This window comes from Lithobates pipiens, unplaced genomic scaffold, assembly GCF_037356315.1.
Source record: "Lithobates pipiens isolate NorthernLeopardFrog02 unplaced genomic scaffold, aLitPip1_a1.2 Scaffold_23, whole genome shotgun sequence".
In the NCBI taxonomy this organism is placed as follows: Eukaryota; Metazoa; Chordata; class Amphibia; order Anura; family Ranidae; genus Lithobates; species Lithobates pipiens.
In genome coordinates this window covers 245,085,412-245,102,571 of record NW_027507785.1, presented here as the reverse complement: position 1 = coordinate 245,102,571, position 17,160 = coordinate 245,085,412, and the positions used below count along the sequence as shown (strand labels likewise).

General features: G+C 40.2%; 1 protein-coding gene across 1 annotated transcript in view; it reads left to right on the top strand.

The window, feature by feature from the left end:
* Positions 1-17,160, top strand: part of LOC143928229 (calcium-activated chloride channel regulator 2-like) — a 56,211-nt gene that overhangs the window by 2,528 nt on the left and 36,523 nt on the right. Inside the window, exons 2-4 of the mRNA XM_077452979.1 lie at positions 2,241-2,387; positions 5,998-6,148; positions 15,596-15,704. Of these exons, the coding sequence (XP_077309105.1) occupies positions 2,241-2,387; positions 5,998-6,148; positions 15,596-15,704 (407 nt within the window). The remainder of the gene's footprint in view (positions 1-2,240; positions 2,388-5,997; positions 6,149-15,595; positions 15,705-17,160) is intronic.

Below are 17,160 nucleotides of genomic sequence, written 5' to 3'. Positions count from 1 at the left end.
CACGTCAATTATTTTTTTAAATTTGACATGGGGTTCCCCTTAATATCCATACCAGACCTGAAGGGCCTGGTAATTGAATTTAGGGGAACCCCATTGAGTGTTCTCTGTATTACGGAGCCGACAATTCATTATAGCTGCGACTTTTTTTCCTGCAGAAATGACACTTTGTGCAGGGACAGTCCTAAGCATGGGAAACATGCGCCCCTTCACAGGCATACTATAGACACCCCCCAGGTATGAAATTTAAAGGAATATTACACTTTTATTGTTTCACTTTAATCATTATTAAAATCACTGCTCCTGAAAAAACTTCCGCTTTTAAAACTTTTTTTTGCATTGATCCATGTCCCCTGGGGCAGGACCCGGGTCCCCAAACACTTTTTAGGACAGTAACTTGCATACTGGCCTTTAAAATTAGCACTTTAGAGTTCTCCCATAGACTTGTACAGGGTGTTCCAGCTTTTCGAATTTGCCGCGAACAGCCCAAATTGTTCGCTGAACAGGCAATGTTCGAGTCGAACATGAGTTCGACTCGAACTCGAAGTTCATCCCTAATTAATACATAAGACAATTCCTAATTATTTGCAATAACATAAAAAATATGTGAATACATCAACAGAATCTCGATTTAAAAGTCTGTGACCTTATATCTTCATGATTGTGGAACAAATGAACCAGTCATGCAAAAAAAAAGTGCCAAAGTGCTGTAGCTTCAAATAAAAAGCAAACAGTGCTCCACTTCAGTGTGCCCACTCACTCACCAGCTGTTATGGACTCTCACTGATGGTAGTCATAAATGCTTAATAGATATCCTAGGTATCATGGCCTTTGTTGTCCTGCTCATTGGTTCTGCTCCTCAGTGTTAGGGCAATATGATACTCATGTGCATGTATGGAGAAGAGGACAAGAGAAATCCATATAGCGTAATTCTATTTATTGGTAAAATAGCAAGTTTAAAACATATACACTCACTTTTACATAGAAGTGTACAAACATAGAACAAGCTAAAACCAGAAGTCCCGAAAATACGTCACCACCCATAGCCAGCTGACACATTTCGTCCCTTCCACAGGACGTTATCAAAGGCTGTGTCAGATGATCACGGGGGGGTGACGTAATTTGTGACCGGTGAGACGCACGCCATTGTAGACTTCTTGTTCTGTTTGTACACTTCTATGTAACATTGAGTGTATATGTATATGTTTCTACCATGAGCATATCCTCCCTATCACATCTGAGCAACCCATGTGACTACAGAGTCACATGTGGGCATATACAATGACAGCTCACTCCTCCTCCTTCATTCCTACTAACTGGTTAAACACAAGGAAGTGGTATCATATTACGGTATATGTTCATTGATGGAGGCTTCACCTCCCTGTTATTCTAATACACAGACTAGAGCGACATGACATAGCCTGTAACTGACAGAAATTCACCCACACCATGTTATAGAAAAAATAAAGATTTGATTTCAAATATATATTTGTATATCGATTTAAAATAGTTTATTGATATTATTTATTTTTACTCTGTATTCCAAAGGCTGTTTTTTCCCATTTTGAATATGTTACCAGCAGCAGAGGGCTAGAAGCTCCTCCTGCTGCTGGTTCCCTGCAAATAGGCTGGAAAAGAACTGGGTCATGTGCAAGCTGTATATTGATTTGGAAAAGGTACTTCAGTGTTTTTTAATTTTTTTTTATTGAAATAATTGCATTGCGATCATCTACACTGCATACAGAAAGATAATGGATACTGTAAATTAAAAAGTGTGTGTTTAATATCACTTTAAATATTTTTATGCAAAACAAACCTCCATCTCAGCACTCCCACAATCAATATACAAATCCTCATGACTATCCATGAGTAGCTTTTGAGTAAATCCATGAGTAGCTTTTGTTTCTACATACTGAATGCTCCAGGGTACCCTTCCACATTGACACTTCTGCATAAGATCTACCATATGCTATGATCTGCATGTAACCATTTTGTTAACATTTCCTATGGTCTTTCATATATGGTGCCTTGGTGCATTTTCCCTCTCATTGTAAAATTTCATAAAATCTATTGTTTAAATTGTTTTTAAATAATAATTGTATAAACATAAAAATTCAGATATCAGTAAAAATGACAAAATTCCATTATTGCTTCCCATTCTCAACTTCCAACATTTAAAATACCGGTATATATTTTACCTATTTCATTTATTATTCAGATTATTTTTATATCTCTGCTTTCAGAATATGGTAACAGAGGCATCACATCATCTATTTAATGCAACAAAAAGAAGATTCTTTTACAGAGAAGTGAAGATTCTTATACCAGCCAGCTGGAAATCATACAGCTTATACAGCTTAAAAAAGCCAAGACATGAAGCATATCAGATGGTACTGTATGTTTAGATTTAAGCTTTCTGAGACAATGCAATTAGTGTTGCTTGCTAACTTATAAATTAGGAAATAAAGGTGCACATATTAACACAAAAAAAAAAACACAAACAGAAAAGACTCTAATAAAGGTCAAGTATTAACTCTGATGATGCTTGGAATGCATAAGAATATTGTATGTCACACCCATTACACAAAACAAATGAAACCCCATGTATAGGGTGGGAAATGTATGTAAAGTCAAATCTTTAAAAAATTCCACGTGGAGCTTAAGTACTTTGTAACCCAGCTATAGGTTTAAGAAGAAGCAGGAAGAGCAGCCAAAATTACTTTCAGAGTCTACAGTCATAAATGCATGCCAAAATATACACTAACAAGTTTCTTAGCACTGGAAATGGAGACGTGTCTGTTGAGGCATGTCATTTTTCCCTTATGCATAAGCATAAGGCTAATTTAGACCTGTGCAGCAAAAAGTGGAATTTATTACACATACGTTGTTTCCCTGTAAGTCACATTTTATCTGTAGTGTTCCTACAAGGGAAACCAGTTATTGCAATCTATGAATTTGACACTTTATAAATGGTAGTATTTCTGGTGGTCTATTTTCTTATACAATTAGAATATGTTCAACATGTACCATGCAAATAATACACTTGGAGTACTTTTACTGAACACCACCATTATTACCCAAGTATTTGCACATCTGTTATCCATGTCAGCCTTTCTCAACCAGGATTCTGTAGAACCCTAAAGTTTTGTCAGAGGTTGCTAGGGGATTCTTAAACAATTTCTACATTTTTCAACAATATTTTCAGCTTTTCGTAAGGGGTGCACTCTTTCAACTCCCCATCAATGTAAGGGACATGATTCCCTCTGACCACATATTATCATTTTCCCCACTGACGATAAATGTAAGGGTCATTCTTCCCTCTACCATTGCAATAGGATCATATCTACACTGGCTTTCAATGTAAGATGGTCCTTTTCCAACTGACTGCCATTCTAAGGGGTTCCTTTTTCCCTGACCTCTGATGTTGTAATATTGTTTCTTTTACGATATTTTCCAATGCGTTTGTTGCCAAAAGTGCGCCAGAGCCTCAGTTGGTGGTTGATACCCAAGAATCTGCAGAAGGGGAAATCCTTCTTACCAGTTACCTGGAAGGTGGTAACAACAGATGCCATCCTTTCGGGTTGGGGAGTAGTCCTGACCTGGGCAGAAAAGCACATGCTGTGCATATCAGCAATCTTCATTCCGGTGGTAGAGAATTGGCAAGCAGGCTTCTTAAGTCGCCAGTAGTTGTTTCCAGGGGAATGGTCTCTTCACCCCGACATCTTCTGGGCTATATGCCAAAGATGGGGGATTCCGGACGTAGATCTGTTTGCGTCCAGGTTCAACAACAAAGTCGACAACTTTGTGTCAAGAACAAGGAATCCACTCGCATACGGAACAGATGTGTTGGTGACTCAGTGGGGTCAGTTCTCTCTGATTTATGCATTCCCTCCTATTCTGCTGCTACTCTGACTTCTTTGCAGGATCAAGCAGGAAAGGAAGTCTGTAGTTCTTGTGGCCCCAGCGTGGCCCAGAAGATCTTGGTATGCAGAGATCGTATACATGGCGGTAGGGGCCCCGTAGACCCTACCACCATATCCAAACCTGCTATCGTAGGGACCAGTGTTCCATCCTACCTTTACAAATGCTAAATTTAATGGCTTGGCTATTGAAACCCACATTCTGAACAATTGTGGGCTTTCAGGCTCAGTGATATCTACCTTGATTAATGCAAGGAAGCTAGCTTCCAGAGTGATTTATTATAGAGACTGGAATGTGTGAATCCAGGGATTGGCATCCCAGAAAGTATGTCATAGGTAGAATCCTTGCTTTTCTGAAAATGGGGTTATAGATGAAGCTGGCCTTGAGTACCATCACAGGCCAGGTCTCGGCCTTATCGATTTTGTTTCAATGTCCACTTGCTTCACATTCTTTGGTCCGAAGCTTTATACAGGGGGTAACGTGGCTTAATCCACCAGTTAGAGCACCCTTGAACCCTTGGGACTTGAATTTAGTTCTGTTGGCATTACAGAAACAGCCTTTTGAGCCAATACAACATATTCCCTTGGTCCTGTTGACAAGGAAGCTAGTTTTTCTGGTAGCCATATCTTCTGCAAGAAGGGTATCAGAATTGGCTGCTCTTTCTTGTAAAGAGCCATATTTAATCATTCACAAGTATAGAGTAGTATTGCATCCTCATCCTAGTTTTTTGCCGAAGGTGGTTTCAGGTTTTCATCTAAACCAGGATATTGTTCTACCTTCATTTTTCCAGAACCCTGTTCTACGGAAGAAAAGTCACTACATTCTCTTGATGTAGTGAGAGCAGTCAAAATCTATTTGGAAGCGACTGCTCAGATTCGGAAAACTGATGCTTTGTTTGTGTTGCCTGAAGGTCCTAGGAAAGGACAGGCAGCGTTGAAATCTACTATTGCTAAGTGGATTTAGCAAGTAATTACTCAAGCTTATGGTTTGAAGAGGAAAGTTCCACCTTTTCAAATCAAATCGCACTCCAACAGGGCTGTTAGTGCTTCGTGGGTGGTGCATCACCAAGCCTCCATGGCTCAAATCTGCAAGGCCGCAACTTGGTCTTCAGACCATACATTCACCAGATTCTATCAGGTTGATGTAAGAAAGCATAAGGATATCTTCTTTGGGCACAGTGTGCTGCAGGCAGCAGTATAGTTCCTCAGGTCTGATTGCACCCTAATTTTGTTTGTGGCTCCCTCCCCTCAGCTAGCATTGTTCTGGGACATCCCATACAGTAATTACTATGGCTCTGTGTCCCGTGGTGTACGATAAAGAAAATAGGATTTTTATAACAGCTTACCTGTAAAATCCTTTTATTAGAGTACATCATGGGACACAGAGGTCCCTCCCCTCTTTCTGATTACACGTGTATTGCTTTGCTACAAAACTGAGGTACTCCCAGTAAGGGAGGGGTTATATAGGGAGCTAAACTTCCTGTCTAGGGTGTGCCAGTGTTCATCACCTAAAGGTGCCTATATAACACATACAGTAATTACTGTGGCTCTGTGTCCCGTGATGTACTCCAAGAAAAGGATCTACAGGTAAGCTGATATAAATATCCTATTTTTCCTTCCACTTCACAATTATGTGCCACTTTATGTTGGTCTACCACATAAAATCCCAATAAAATACATTTACGTTTTTGGTTGTAACATGACAAAATGTGGAAAATTTCATTGGGTATGATTACTTTTTCAAGGCACTGTAGATGTGGTGGCTGCATTGGTTTTCATTTTTCAGGCTAACAATACTTTTAGCAAGTACAGAAATTGTTCCCAGAAATACAGTGTCCTTGTCCATGTAATTTTGAGCTCAACTACAAGCAAAAACAATGTCATCTTTCCTCTGTAACCTACTAATCCCTCCACCTCCTATTTCATGAAAACAAAGGCAGACATATTTGTAGTCCAGGGTGGGTGGAAGCCATGGCTCCCTTTATGGATTTTGGGTATCGATATACTTTAAGAAAATGTAATTTAAATAGTATTGTTCTTAGGTAAGTTATTCTTATTCTCTGTATTTTATTTATTTCAGGCAAGTGTAATAGTCAGCAACCCAAATACATATTATGGAAATGATCCATATACATTACATTATGGAGGATGTGGAAAAGAAGGAAGATACATACATTTTACTCCTGAATTCTTAAGTGATGATAATCTTCTTTTGATTTATGGTCTGCGTGGTAAGATCCTGCAGATACTGTTAAAACATGCAGTCTATCTTTGTTATGTACATTTTTAAGACAAAATTTCATGAGGCCACTTAGACCCATTTCACGCTGGAGGCGTTATTCAGGGGCTATAGGGCTAAAAATAGTGTCTGTAAAGTGCCTGAAAAACGCCTCCCCTGCAGCCCCAGTGTGAAAGCCCGAGTGCTTTCACACGGGAGCGGTACTCTTGCAGGATGTTAGAAAAAGTCCTGCAAGCAGTAACTTTGGAGCGGTGTATACACTGCTGCTCCACCACCCCTTTCCATTAAAATGAATGGGCACTGCTGCCAAAGCAACTGCAAAGCACTTCAGCAACGGCACTTTTCGGGCGCATTTAACCCTTTCTTTGGCCGCTAGCAGGGGTTAAAAGCGCCCCGCTAGTGGCCAAAAAGCACTGCTAAAACAACGGTAAAGGGCTGCTAAAACTAGCAGCGCTTTACTTCTAACGCAGCCCACTGGCAGTGTAAAAGGGATCTTGGGTGCATTTTACATTCTACTGGTCATCTGTAGTCTTTTAAAACAAAGTGGAAATGTTAATATCATGTGTTTTTAATATTTATTTGACCATAATTTGATGTCCCTACATTAAACAAGTAATGCTACTTTTAGAAAGACTTTTAGCAAGGTCTCTGTTGTTATCGTGGAGGAGTGGAAGATGACTCCAGTGGCAACCTGTGAAGCTCTGGTGAACTCCATGCCCAAGAGGGTTAAGGCAGTGCTGGAAAATAATGGTGGCCACACAAAATATTGACACTTTGGGCTCACGTTGGACATTTTCACTTAGGGGTGTACTCACGTTTGTTGCCAGTGGTTTAGACATTAATGGCTGTGTGTTGAGTTATTTTGAGGGGACAGCAAATTTACACTGTTATACAAGCTGTATACTCACTACTTTACATTGTAGAAAAGTGCCATTTCTTCAGTGTTGTCACATGAAAAGATATAATAAAATATTTACAAAAATGTGAGGGGTTACATAGTGGGTGAGGTTGAAAAAAGACACAAGTCTATCAAGTCCAACTTTTGTGTGTGTTTCATGTCAATATTACATTGTATACCCCTGTATGTTGTGGTTGTTTAGGTGCCTATTTAATTGTTTTTTTTAAATCATCTATGCTCCCTGCTGAAACCACTGCTTGTGAAAGAAAGTGAATTCCACATCCTTACCACTCTTACCGTGAAGAACCCTCTACACAGTTTAAGGTTAAACTGTTTTTTTTCTAATTTTAGTGGATGGCCGCATGTCTTTTTATGTTTCCTTGCACAGAAATTTTTTATCCCTGTTGTGAGGTCACCAGTTACGGTATTTGTACATTGAAATCATATCCCCTCTCAAGCGTCTCTTCTCCAGAGAGAATAAGTTCAGTGCTCATAATCTTTCCTCATAACTAAAGGTCCTCCAGTCCCTTAATTAGCTTTGTTGCCCTTTCTGGACTCTTTCCAGTTCCAGCACATCCTTCCTGAGGACTGGAGCCCAGAACTGGACGTAAATTATCGTTTTATCTCTGGAGTTAATCCCAATTTTAAAGCATGCCAATATTCTGTTGGCTTTGCTTCCAGCAGCTTGGCATTGCATCCCCCGGGTCCTTTTCCATCCTAGATTCCCCCAGAAGTTTCCCCCCTAGTAAGTAGATTGCATTCATGTTTTTGGTACCTAAATGCCATTATTTTAGATTTTTCTACATTAAACCTCATTTGCGATCTAGTTGCCCACCCCATTAATTTGTTCAGATCTTCTTGCAAGGTTTCCACATCTTGTGTAGAAGCATTGAAGTTATTGCCCTGCTTAGCATTGTATCATCTGCAAATACTGAGATTGAGCAGTTTATCTCATCCTCCAGATCGTTTATGAATAAAGTAAATTGGATTATATAGGATTGGTCCCAGGACAGAACCCTGGGGGACCCACTTTCCACACCGGACCATTCCGAATTCTCTCCATTTATCCCCACCCTCTGAACTCACCCCTGTAGCCAGTTTCCAATCCATGGACTCACCCTATGGTCCATGCCAACGGACCTTACTTTGTACAGTAAACATTTATGGGGAACTGTATCAAATGCTTTTGCAAAATCCAGATACACCACGTCTATGGGCCTTCCTTTATCAAGATGGCGGCTCATCTTCTCATAGAAGGTTAATAAGTTTGGCAAGATTGACTCTTCGTGAATCCATGCTGATCACTGCTAATGATACAATTTTCATTACTAAAATCTTGTATATAATCCCTTATCATCCCCTCCATGAGCATACTATTGACGTTAGGCTAACTGGTCTGTAGTTCCCAGGGATATACCTTGGTCCTTTTTTAAATATTGATGCTACATTGGCTTTTCTCCAATCAGCTGGTACCATACCACTCAGTAGACTGTTCTTAAAAATTAGGAATGATGGTCTGGCAATTACTTGACTGAGTTCCTTAACCTTTTCATGACTAAGCCTATTTTTGACATTTGGTGTTTACAAGCTAAAATCCCTATTTTTTGCTAGAAAACTACTTAGAATCCCCAAACATATATATATATTTAGCAGAGAATCTAGAAAATAAAATGGTGATTGTTGAAATATTTTATGTCACACGGTATTTGTGCAGCAGTGTTTTAAATGCAATTTTTTAAGAAAAGGGACACATTCATGAATTAAAAAAAAATGAAACAGCATAGTTATCCCAATTTTTTTTATATAATATGAAAGATGATGTTACTCCGAGTAAATAGATACCAAACATGTCACGCTTTATAATTGCACGCACTTGTGGAATGGCGACAAACTTTGGTACTTAAAAATCTCCATAGGCGACACTTACATTTTTTTTACGGTTACCAGGTTAGAGTTATGGAGGAGGTCTAGTGCTAGAAGTATTGCTCTTGCTCTGACGATTGCGGCGATACCTCACATGTGTGATTTGAACACCATTTACATATGCGGGCGCGACTTCCATATGCGTTTTCTTTGCTGCATGAACTCGCGGTGACAGGGGCGGTTTGAAAAAAAAATCTTATTTATTTTTATATGATTAAATTGTGTTTTAAAAAAATAAAAAAAATAATCACTTTTATTTCTGTCACAAGGAATATAAACATCCCTTGTGACAGTGATAGGTGGTGACAGGTACTCTTTATGGAGGGATCGGCAGTCTAAAAGACCCCAAATCCCTCCTTTGCACTTCAAAGTATTCAGATCACTGAAAACGGTGTATCTGAATACTGTCGATTTTCTAAAATTCGGCGCCATTGGCAGCCGAGTAAACAGGAAGTGACATCAAGGAGACTGGAACAAAGCCGTTTTCCAGTTTTGTTCCAGTCTGTCACTAGCCGCCGGAAGAGCCGGATCGTCGATCAGCTCTCCGTGCCACCGGGAGGCCCGGTCAGAGCGGCAGGAGGCGGCGGGGGACGTCCCCTCCCGCTCCTCCAGGATAACAACCGAGCGGCTTTTAGCCACATTAGTTGTTATCCTCGGAAAGCTGATCGCCCGCTCTAAACAACGGTACCGGGATGATACCCGCAGCTGCGGGCATCATCCCGGTATAAGCCCTGAAATCCGAGCGGGAAGGGGTTAAGGACCCTTGGGTGCAAGCCATCTGGTTCCGGTGACTTATTAATGTTAAGTTTTTCCTAATTCTATCCCATGTTAGCCATGAGGGTGCTTCCTGTGATGTGTCGTGAGGATAAACATTGTGGTTTTAGTTACTGCAGCCCCCCCCTCCCCCCCGTTTCCCTCGTGAAGACTGATGAAAAAGATTACATTCAAAACATTTGCCATCTCTCCATCCTTTGTAAACAAATTCCCTTCATAATTCTTTATGGGGCCAATATGATCTGACCTCCCTCTCTTACTATTTATACACTTAAAGAATTTCTTGGGATTTTTTTTTACTCTCTTTCGCTTTCTCTTTCTTTGGGGCTTTGATAAAACACAATTCGTGTGTGAAACATATAAGCCGTGCCTCCCTTGCTTGTGCATGTAGTGATCCTCATGTTCTTCATGGTTTTATGTGAATAAAGGCATTTGGATCTCTGTTTGGTGTGCAGCCATCCAGACTTTCCTTTCATCACGGATTGCACCCTTACATTTCCTATTGCATACTTTGTAAAGTTGGAATGCTGGTGATGACTCATCAGCCTTGTATTTTTTGAAGGCTTTTCTCCTTTGCTTTTATATGCATTTTTACATTTGAGTTAAGCCACCCAGGACTTTTGTTAGCGCTTTTAAATGTATTTCCCATTGGGATGCACTGACTAATTTAATATGTTCTTAGAGCATTCCCATTTTTCCTCTGTGTTTTTTGTTCCTGGGATTTTATCCCATTTAATATCTTCTTTCAAGAAGCGTGGTTTATGGAAGTTGGCTCTCTTGAAAGTCAGTGTCTTCGTATTCCCCTTATGTCTCCTATTTGTATGATTTATACTGAAACTAATTGACCTGTGATCTTGGTTTCCTAAATTGCCACTTATTTCAACATATGTGATCAGGTCTGTATTGTTATTTAGTCACTTTTGTGAGATACTTTATGCAAAGGCAAACAAAGGAAATGTTCCAGTGGCTAAAGGTTTGCTTACTAAAAATCTGACGTATGACTTATTTGATAGAAACCTAATCAGCTCAATGCTTAATTATGTTTACTCCAACACAAACTTCTTATTTACAGAAAATACTCCTGCTTGTAAAAAAAAAAAAAGTCCCAACACTAACCTAAAATCCCATTCATAAATAGTGTGGTTTGAGCTAATTCTGGAAAACTTCAACTGCTGTCTGTTATCACCTAAGTAGACTATATGCTTTTCATTTACTATGATACACAAAAAAAAGATATGGGGACTAAGGCTGGATTCACACCTATGCAGTTTTGGTGCTTTTTGCATTTTGCAGATTTGCACTACAGTCAATTTAACATGGTTTCCTATGGAACACGTTCTGTAGTGCAAATGTGCAAAATGCAAAAAGCACTAAAACTGCATAGGTGTGAATCCAGCCTAAACGTGCCCTCAAATAAAATTACTCAAAACCTCTTTAGTTTTTACATAAATAATTGAATCATTCCTAACCTTTCATTAAAGAGGAAGTAAACCCTGATGAGTTTACTTCCTCTTTCATTCCATGCAAAGGCAAAGCATAATGGACTACTATGCATCGCATAATAGCCCATTATGTGTCACTTACCTGACACAGGAGCCAGCGAAGTCATCGCTGTCCCCTGTAGTCCGCTGCATCCATCTTCTCGGTGGGTCTCGCAGCCCCGCCGCTGTCATTCGGCAAAGCCGCGATGACGTCACTCCCATGCATGCGCACAGGAGCCGAGACACGTGGCATTGCGCGGCATCTTCGTTATCGAGGATGCAATGCTCAGTGCGCCTGCACGCCGCTGTCTATGGCGCATGCGCCGTAGACAGCGGTGCCCGTCTTCGGGCAAATATCTCCTAAACCGTATAGGTTTGGGAGATATTTATTGGACCTACAGGTAAGCCTTAATCTAGGCTTACCTGTAGGTCAAAGTGGTTTGTAAGGGTTTACAACCACTTTAACCACTTGCCAAACACTGCACGCCAATATACATCGGCACAATGGCAGCAGTGGGCAAATGGGTGTACCTGCGAGTCCCATTTAATTGGCAGGGCTAGCGGGTTCACACGCACTCGCAGCGTACAGCGTGATCATGCCAGTGGGACCCGCAGGCTTGATGTCTGCGATTGTGTCACTGAGCCACAAAACGGGGAGATGCCTATGTAAACGAGGCATTTCCCTGTTCTACCTAGTTACATGACAGGGATCTACTGCTCCCTGTCCTTGATCGCCCCGTAGTGTTTAACCCCTTCCATGCCAGTGTCATTTACACAGTAATCGGTGCATCTTTATAGCTCTGATTGCTGTATAAATGACAATGGTCCCAAAATAGTGTCAAAAGTGTCCGAAGTGTCTGCCATAATGTCGCAGTCAAGATAAAAATCTCAGATCACCGCCATTACTACAAAAAAAATATAATAAAAATACCATAAAACTATCCCCTATTTTGTAGATGCTATAACTTTTGCGAAAAACAATCACTATACGCTTATTGTGATTTTTTTTTTACCAAAAATATGTAAAAGAATATATATCAGCCTAAACTGAGGGAAAACTGTGTTTTTTAAATATATTTTTTGGGGATATTTGTTGTAGCAAAAAGTAAAAAAAATTTTTTTTTTTTGCAAAATCGTCACAGTTTTTTTGTTTATAGCGCAAAAAATAAAAACTGCAGAGGGGATCAAATATCACCAAAAGAAAGGTCTGTTTGTGGGAAAAAAGTACGTCAATTTTATTTTGGTGTAATGTTGCACAGCCGTTCAATTGTCAGTTAAAGAGACGCAGTGCCGAATCGTAAAAAGTGCTCTGGTCAGGAAGGGGGCAAAATCTTCCGGGGCTGCAGTGGTTAAAAACTGCCATAAATCTTGTAAACAAATGACTTGGGGGTGGAGGTTCATGCTTAGCCCAATCACTGCCTAATGAGCCATAATTAGTTATTCCCTGAATAATCTATATAAAATGGCTACACACATGTTGTATTACAAATTATAGTGCACTGTCCCTAAGACCGCCGTTTCCAGTTTGTCCATTAGGTTACTCCTCAGGGTAGAATTTCTAATAAACATTTCTTGATTTTCTCAAGAAACGAATTACAGGATTCATAAATTCACTGCACTGACTTGAAACTCTACAGACATTGGTTTTAAGGTTACTCTGTTATTTTACTATTAGTAGAATACAGTGCTAATTTATGATTGCACTGCCATTTCGTTCATTAATGTGATCACATAATGACTCTTTAATATTGACATTATAAGAGGGCTTCCATCAAAAAATGCACCATTTGCAGGTCCTGTTGTAAATCATTGAAATTATATGAGCTCTGCCTACAATTTAGCCTTACTTTCAAATGAAGTCCAACAACGCTCAATGCTATAATTATTCCGGCTATTATATATTATATAACAATACACTTCTAATTATCTAGTGACACGGTCTGACCTGCTATGGTTATGACACTCCTTCCCAGACACTGCATCTAATAAAGGGAGGTTTTCAACAACACAGGTAGTGCTGTCAATCAAAAACAGTGACCAGGACTAGATGTGCCTTGGTTCTGATTCGCAAGCTACAGGTTTGTAAGTTAGCAGTGACCATGCTGATAGCCACGCCTCTTGCAACATTTTTTTTTATCCCACTGGAGTGCAAGTGCCACAGCCTACATGAGATAGGCAACTCTGCTCTAAATTCAAGAACAAAGCAGCATTGTTGTCACACAATGACAGGTAGCTGTAATAGGTGGACTTCATTTGTAGAATCAACAGGTATTTGTATAAATATGCAGGGGGGCTAAGAGAAAACTGTAATTGCACATGCACATACAGTATCTCACAAAAGTGAGTACACCCCTCACATTTTTGAAAATATTTTATTATATTTATTCATGTGACAACACAGAAGAAATTACACTTTGCTGCAATGTAAAGTAGTGAGTGTACAGCTTGTATAACTTGTGTAAACTTTCTGCCCCCTCAAAACAACTCAAGACACAGCCATTATTGTCTAAACTGCTGACAACAAAAGTGAGTACACCCCTAAGTGAAAATGTCCAATTGGGCCCAATTAGCCATTTTCCCTCCCCACGTGACTCGTTAGTGTTAAGTCTCAGGTGTGAATGGGGAGCTAGTGTGTGAATTTGGTGGTATCGCTCTCACTTTTTCAAACTGGTCACTGGAATTTCAACATGGCACCTCATGACGAAGAACTCTCTAAGGATCTGAAAAGAAGAATTGTTCCTCTACATAAAGATGGTCTACCCTAGGCTATAAGAAGATTGCCAAGACACTGAAACTGAGCTGCAACATGGTGGCCAAGACCATACAGCAGTTTAACAGAACAGGTTCCATTCAGAACAGGCCTCGCCATGGTTGACCAAAGAAGTTCAGTGCACATGCTCAGCATCATATCCAGACATTGTCTTTGGGAAATAGATGTATGAGTGCTGCCAGTATTGCTGCAGAGGTTGAAGGGGTGGGGGGTCAGCCTGTCAGTGCTCAGACCATGGGCCACACATGGCATCAAATTGGTCTGCATGGCTGTCATCCCAGAAGGAAGCCTCTTTTAAAAAGCCCACAAAGGACATGGATTACTGGAACCATGTCTTGTGATCTGATGCAACCAAGATAAATGTATTTGGTTCAGATGGTGTCAAGCGTGTGTGGTGGCAACCAGGTGAGGAGTACAAAGACAAGTTTGTCTTGCTTACAATCAAGTATGGTGGTGGTAGTGTCATGGTCTGGGGCTGCCTGAGAGCTGCCGGCACTGGAGAGCTACAGTTCATTAAGGGAACTATGAATGCCAACATGTACTGTGACATACTAAAGCAGAGCATCCCCTCCCTTTTGACACTGGGCCGCAGGGCAGTATTCCAACAAGATAATAACAACCCCAAACACACCTCCAAGACAACCACTGCCTTGCTAAAGAAGCTGAGGGTAAAGCTGATAGACTGGCCAAGCATGTCTCCAGACCTAAACCCTATTGAGCACCTGTGGGGCATCCTCAAAGGGAAGGTGGAGGAGTGCAAGGTCTCTAACATCCATCAGTTCTGTGATGTCATCATGGAGGAGTGGAAGAGGACTCCAGTGGCAATCTGTGAAGCTCTGGTGAACTCCATGCCCAAGAGGGTTAAGGCAGTGTAGGAAAGAGTTATTTTGAGGGGACAGCAAATTTACACTGTTATACAAGCTGTAAACGTACTACTTTACATTGTAGCATAGTGTAATTTCTTCAGTGTTGTCACAAGAAAAGATATTATAAAATATTTACACAAATGTGAGGGGTGTACTCACTTTTGTGAGATACTGTGTACGTGAATGCTACAGCACATATATTTTGAATGGGAGGCAATTGTTTTACTTTAATTGCTGGTTCACACCAGCAGCTGCATTGTAGCACTGTGCATCACACTGTTTACTTTTTATTACTTTTTTTTCAACTTTATTGGAATGTCACAATATGTCATTCCATTTATGAGTATTAACTGCACTGCATTGTACCAAGGTCTTCAAAGAAGGGCAATAACAGTTACAGGTAGTAGAGAGTGTAGCTCCAAAGCTAGCTATCTATTGATGCCACTGCCATATTTCACAGATTCTTTGTATGATGTATCTTAGAATGGCTGTTCATCAAAAAGAAATTATTAAGTTTAGTTTATTATCTTTAGAGCAATAAAGAGTCTTGCATCCCCCCCCCCCCCCCCCCCAGCTATTTGAAAGAAATTAAGTGTTCAAACAGTGTTCAAAAGGAACACTTAAACAGTAGCTACAATATAGTTTTAAGCCCAGTCCTATATTGGGTTCTTTTTATGTTTTTTTATATATATACAAATTTTCCACAGTTTTCTTTGTTTTTTTCTAGAGAAAGTATTTGTCCATGAATGGGCTCACTTCCGATGGGGAGTATTTGATGAATACAGCTATGAAGAACCATTTTATGTTTCAGTTGATGGTAAAATGAAAGCTACAAGGTAATTCAAGGAACATCCCTTTCTAGCCTTGACAACATCATAAAGTCATCTAGTGGGAATAAACATCAGATTGGCTGGTAAACTGTATTCCAATGAGTTACTGTAGGTCATCTACAAAGAAGGGGAAGGGAAAAGAAGGTCATCTAGAGGGCCATGGAAGGGAGTGCCAAATTGACTAGGCGTACTGAATGATATACACTTGCGAATAGTTCAAATATTTTAAACTTTCAGTTGTTTGTGTTGAAACTGAATTGTTTTACATCTACATCTACATGATATGTTACTTGAGTTTCCTTTAGAGATGCTTAGGCTGGCCATTGACTGTTCGAATCTCAGATAGTTCACTAGGGACTGGCGGAGATCCAAACCATTTATAGGCAAGCTGATTGCACCCAAGTTGATTGATGACTTTGGGTACAACCAGAATTCCGGGTTTTATCATGCTATTATTGCCAGTGGTTATAGGCCAGCAATAATCACTGTGTGTTCTCCTGGCTGGGACGGCTCCCTGCCGCCCTCACACACACACATCGGGAGAACACAATAGCTTCTTGATAGAGATTCTCCCATCAAAACTGACTGAGTTGATGGGGGAGTTGAGCAATGTTCTTTTTCGTGGTTGCATCAAAGTAAATCGCACCATCCATAGCCGGATTTAGTTTCAGCTTATGTTTTCACTATCAGCATGAAATATTACTTTGAGGTTTTCTATTGTAATACAGTAAAACCTTGGATTGTGAGCATAATTTCTTCTGGAAACATGCTTTTAATCCAAAGCACTTGTATATCAAAGCGAATTTCCCCATAAGAAATAATGAAAACTCAGATGATTAGTTCCACAACCATTTATTCATAAGCCTTTCAGTTTATAGTCCATATAAAAAGATTAAAGCAATGTGATAGTTTGTGTATCCATAAAATGTCCATCCACACATGGTAGCCTCCCCAAGGGGATTAGGAGAAAAATCCAGCAGGAGCTACATAGTATAAAAGAGAAGAAAGGCACCTCTAAGTGTAGCAATATGGTTACATTTAATGAAGGTACAACATTTAGCAACTCACATGGTTGATGATTAAAAGAGGCACATCTAAGTAAGCAGGCATCCAGGGTAAAGCTGTTCACATCCCCTGCACTGCTGGCTCTAACCGCTGTCAGTCTGCCGTGACCGAGAAGACTACCCTGCAGTGGAGCGCCTTGAAAGCTAGGCTTGAGGCGCTTGTGGAGCGCAGCATGGAAGGGATGATGTCGATGGTGGTGTGGAGGACGGTCTATGTGGACAGATTTACCCCGGATGCCTGAATACTTAGCTATGCCTGTTTTAATCATCAACCATGTGAGTTGGTAAATGTTGTACCTTCATTAAATGTACCCATATTGCTACACTTAGAGGTGCCTCTCTTCTCTTTTATACTCATACTACTGTGACATGACGCTACTTGTATATCAAGACATCGC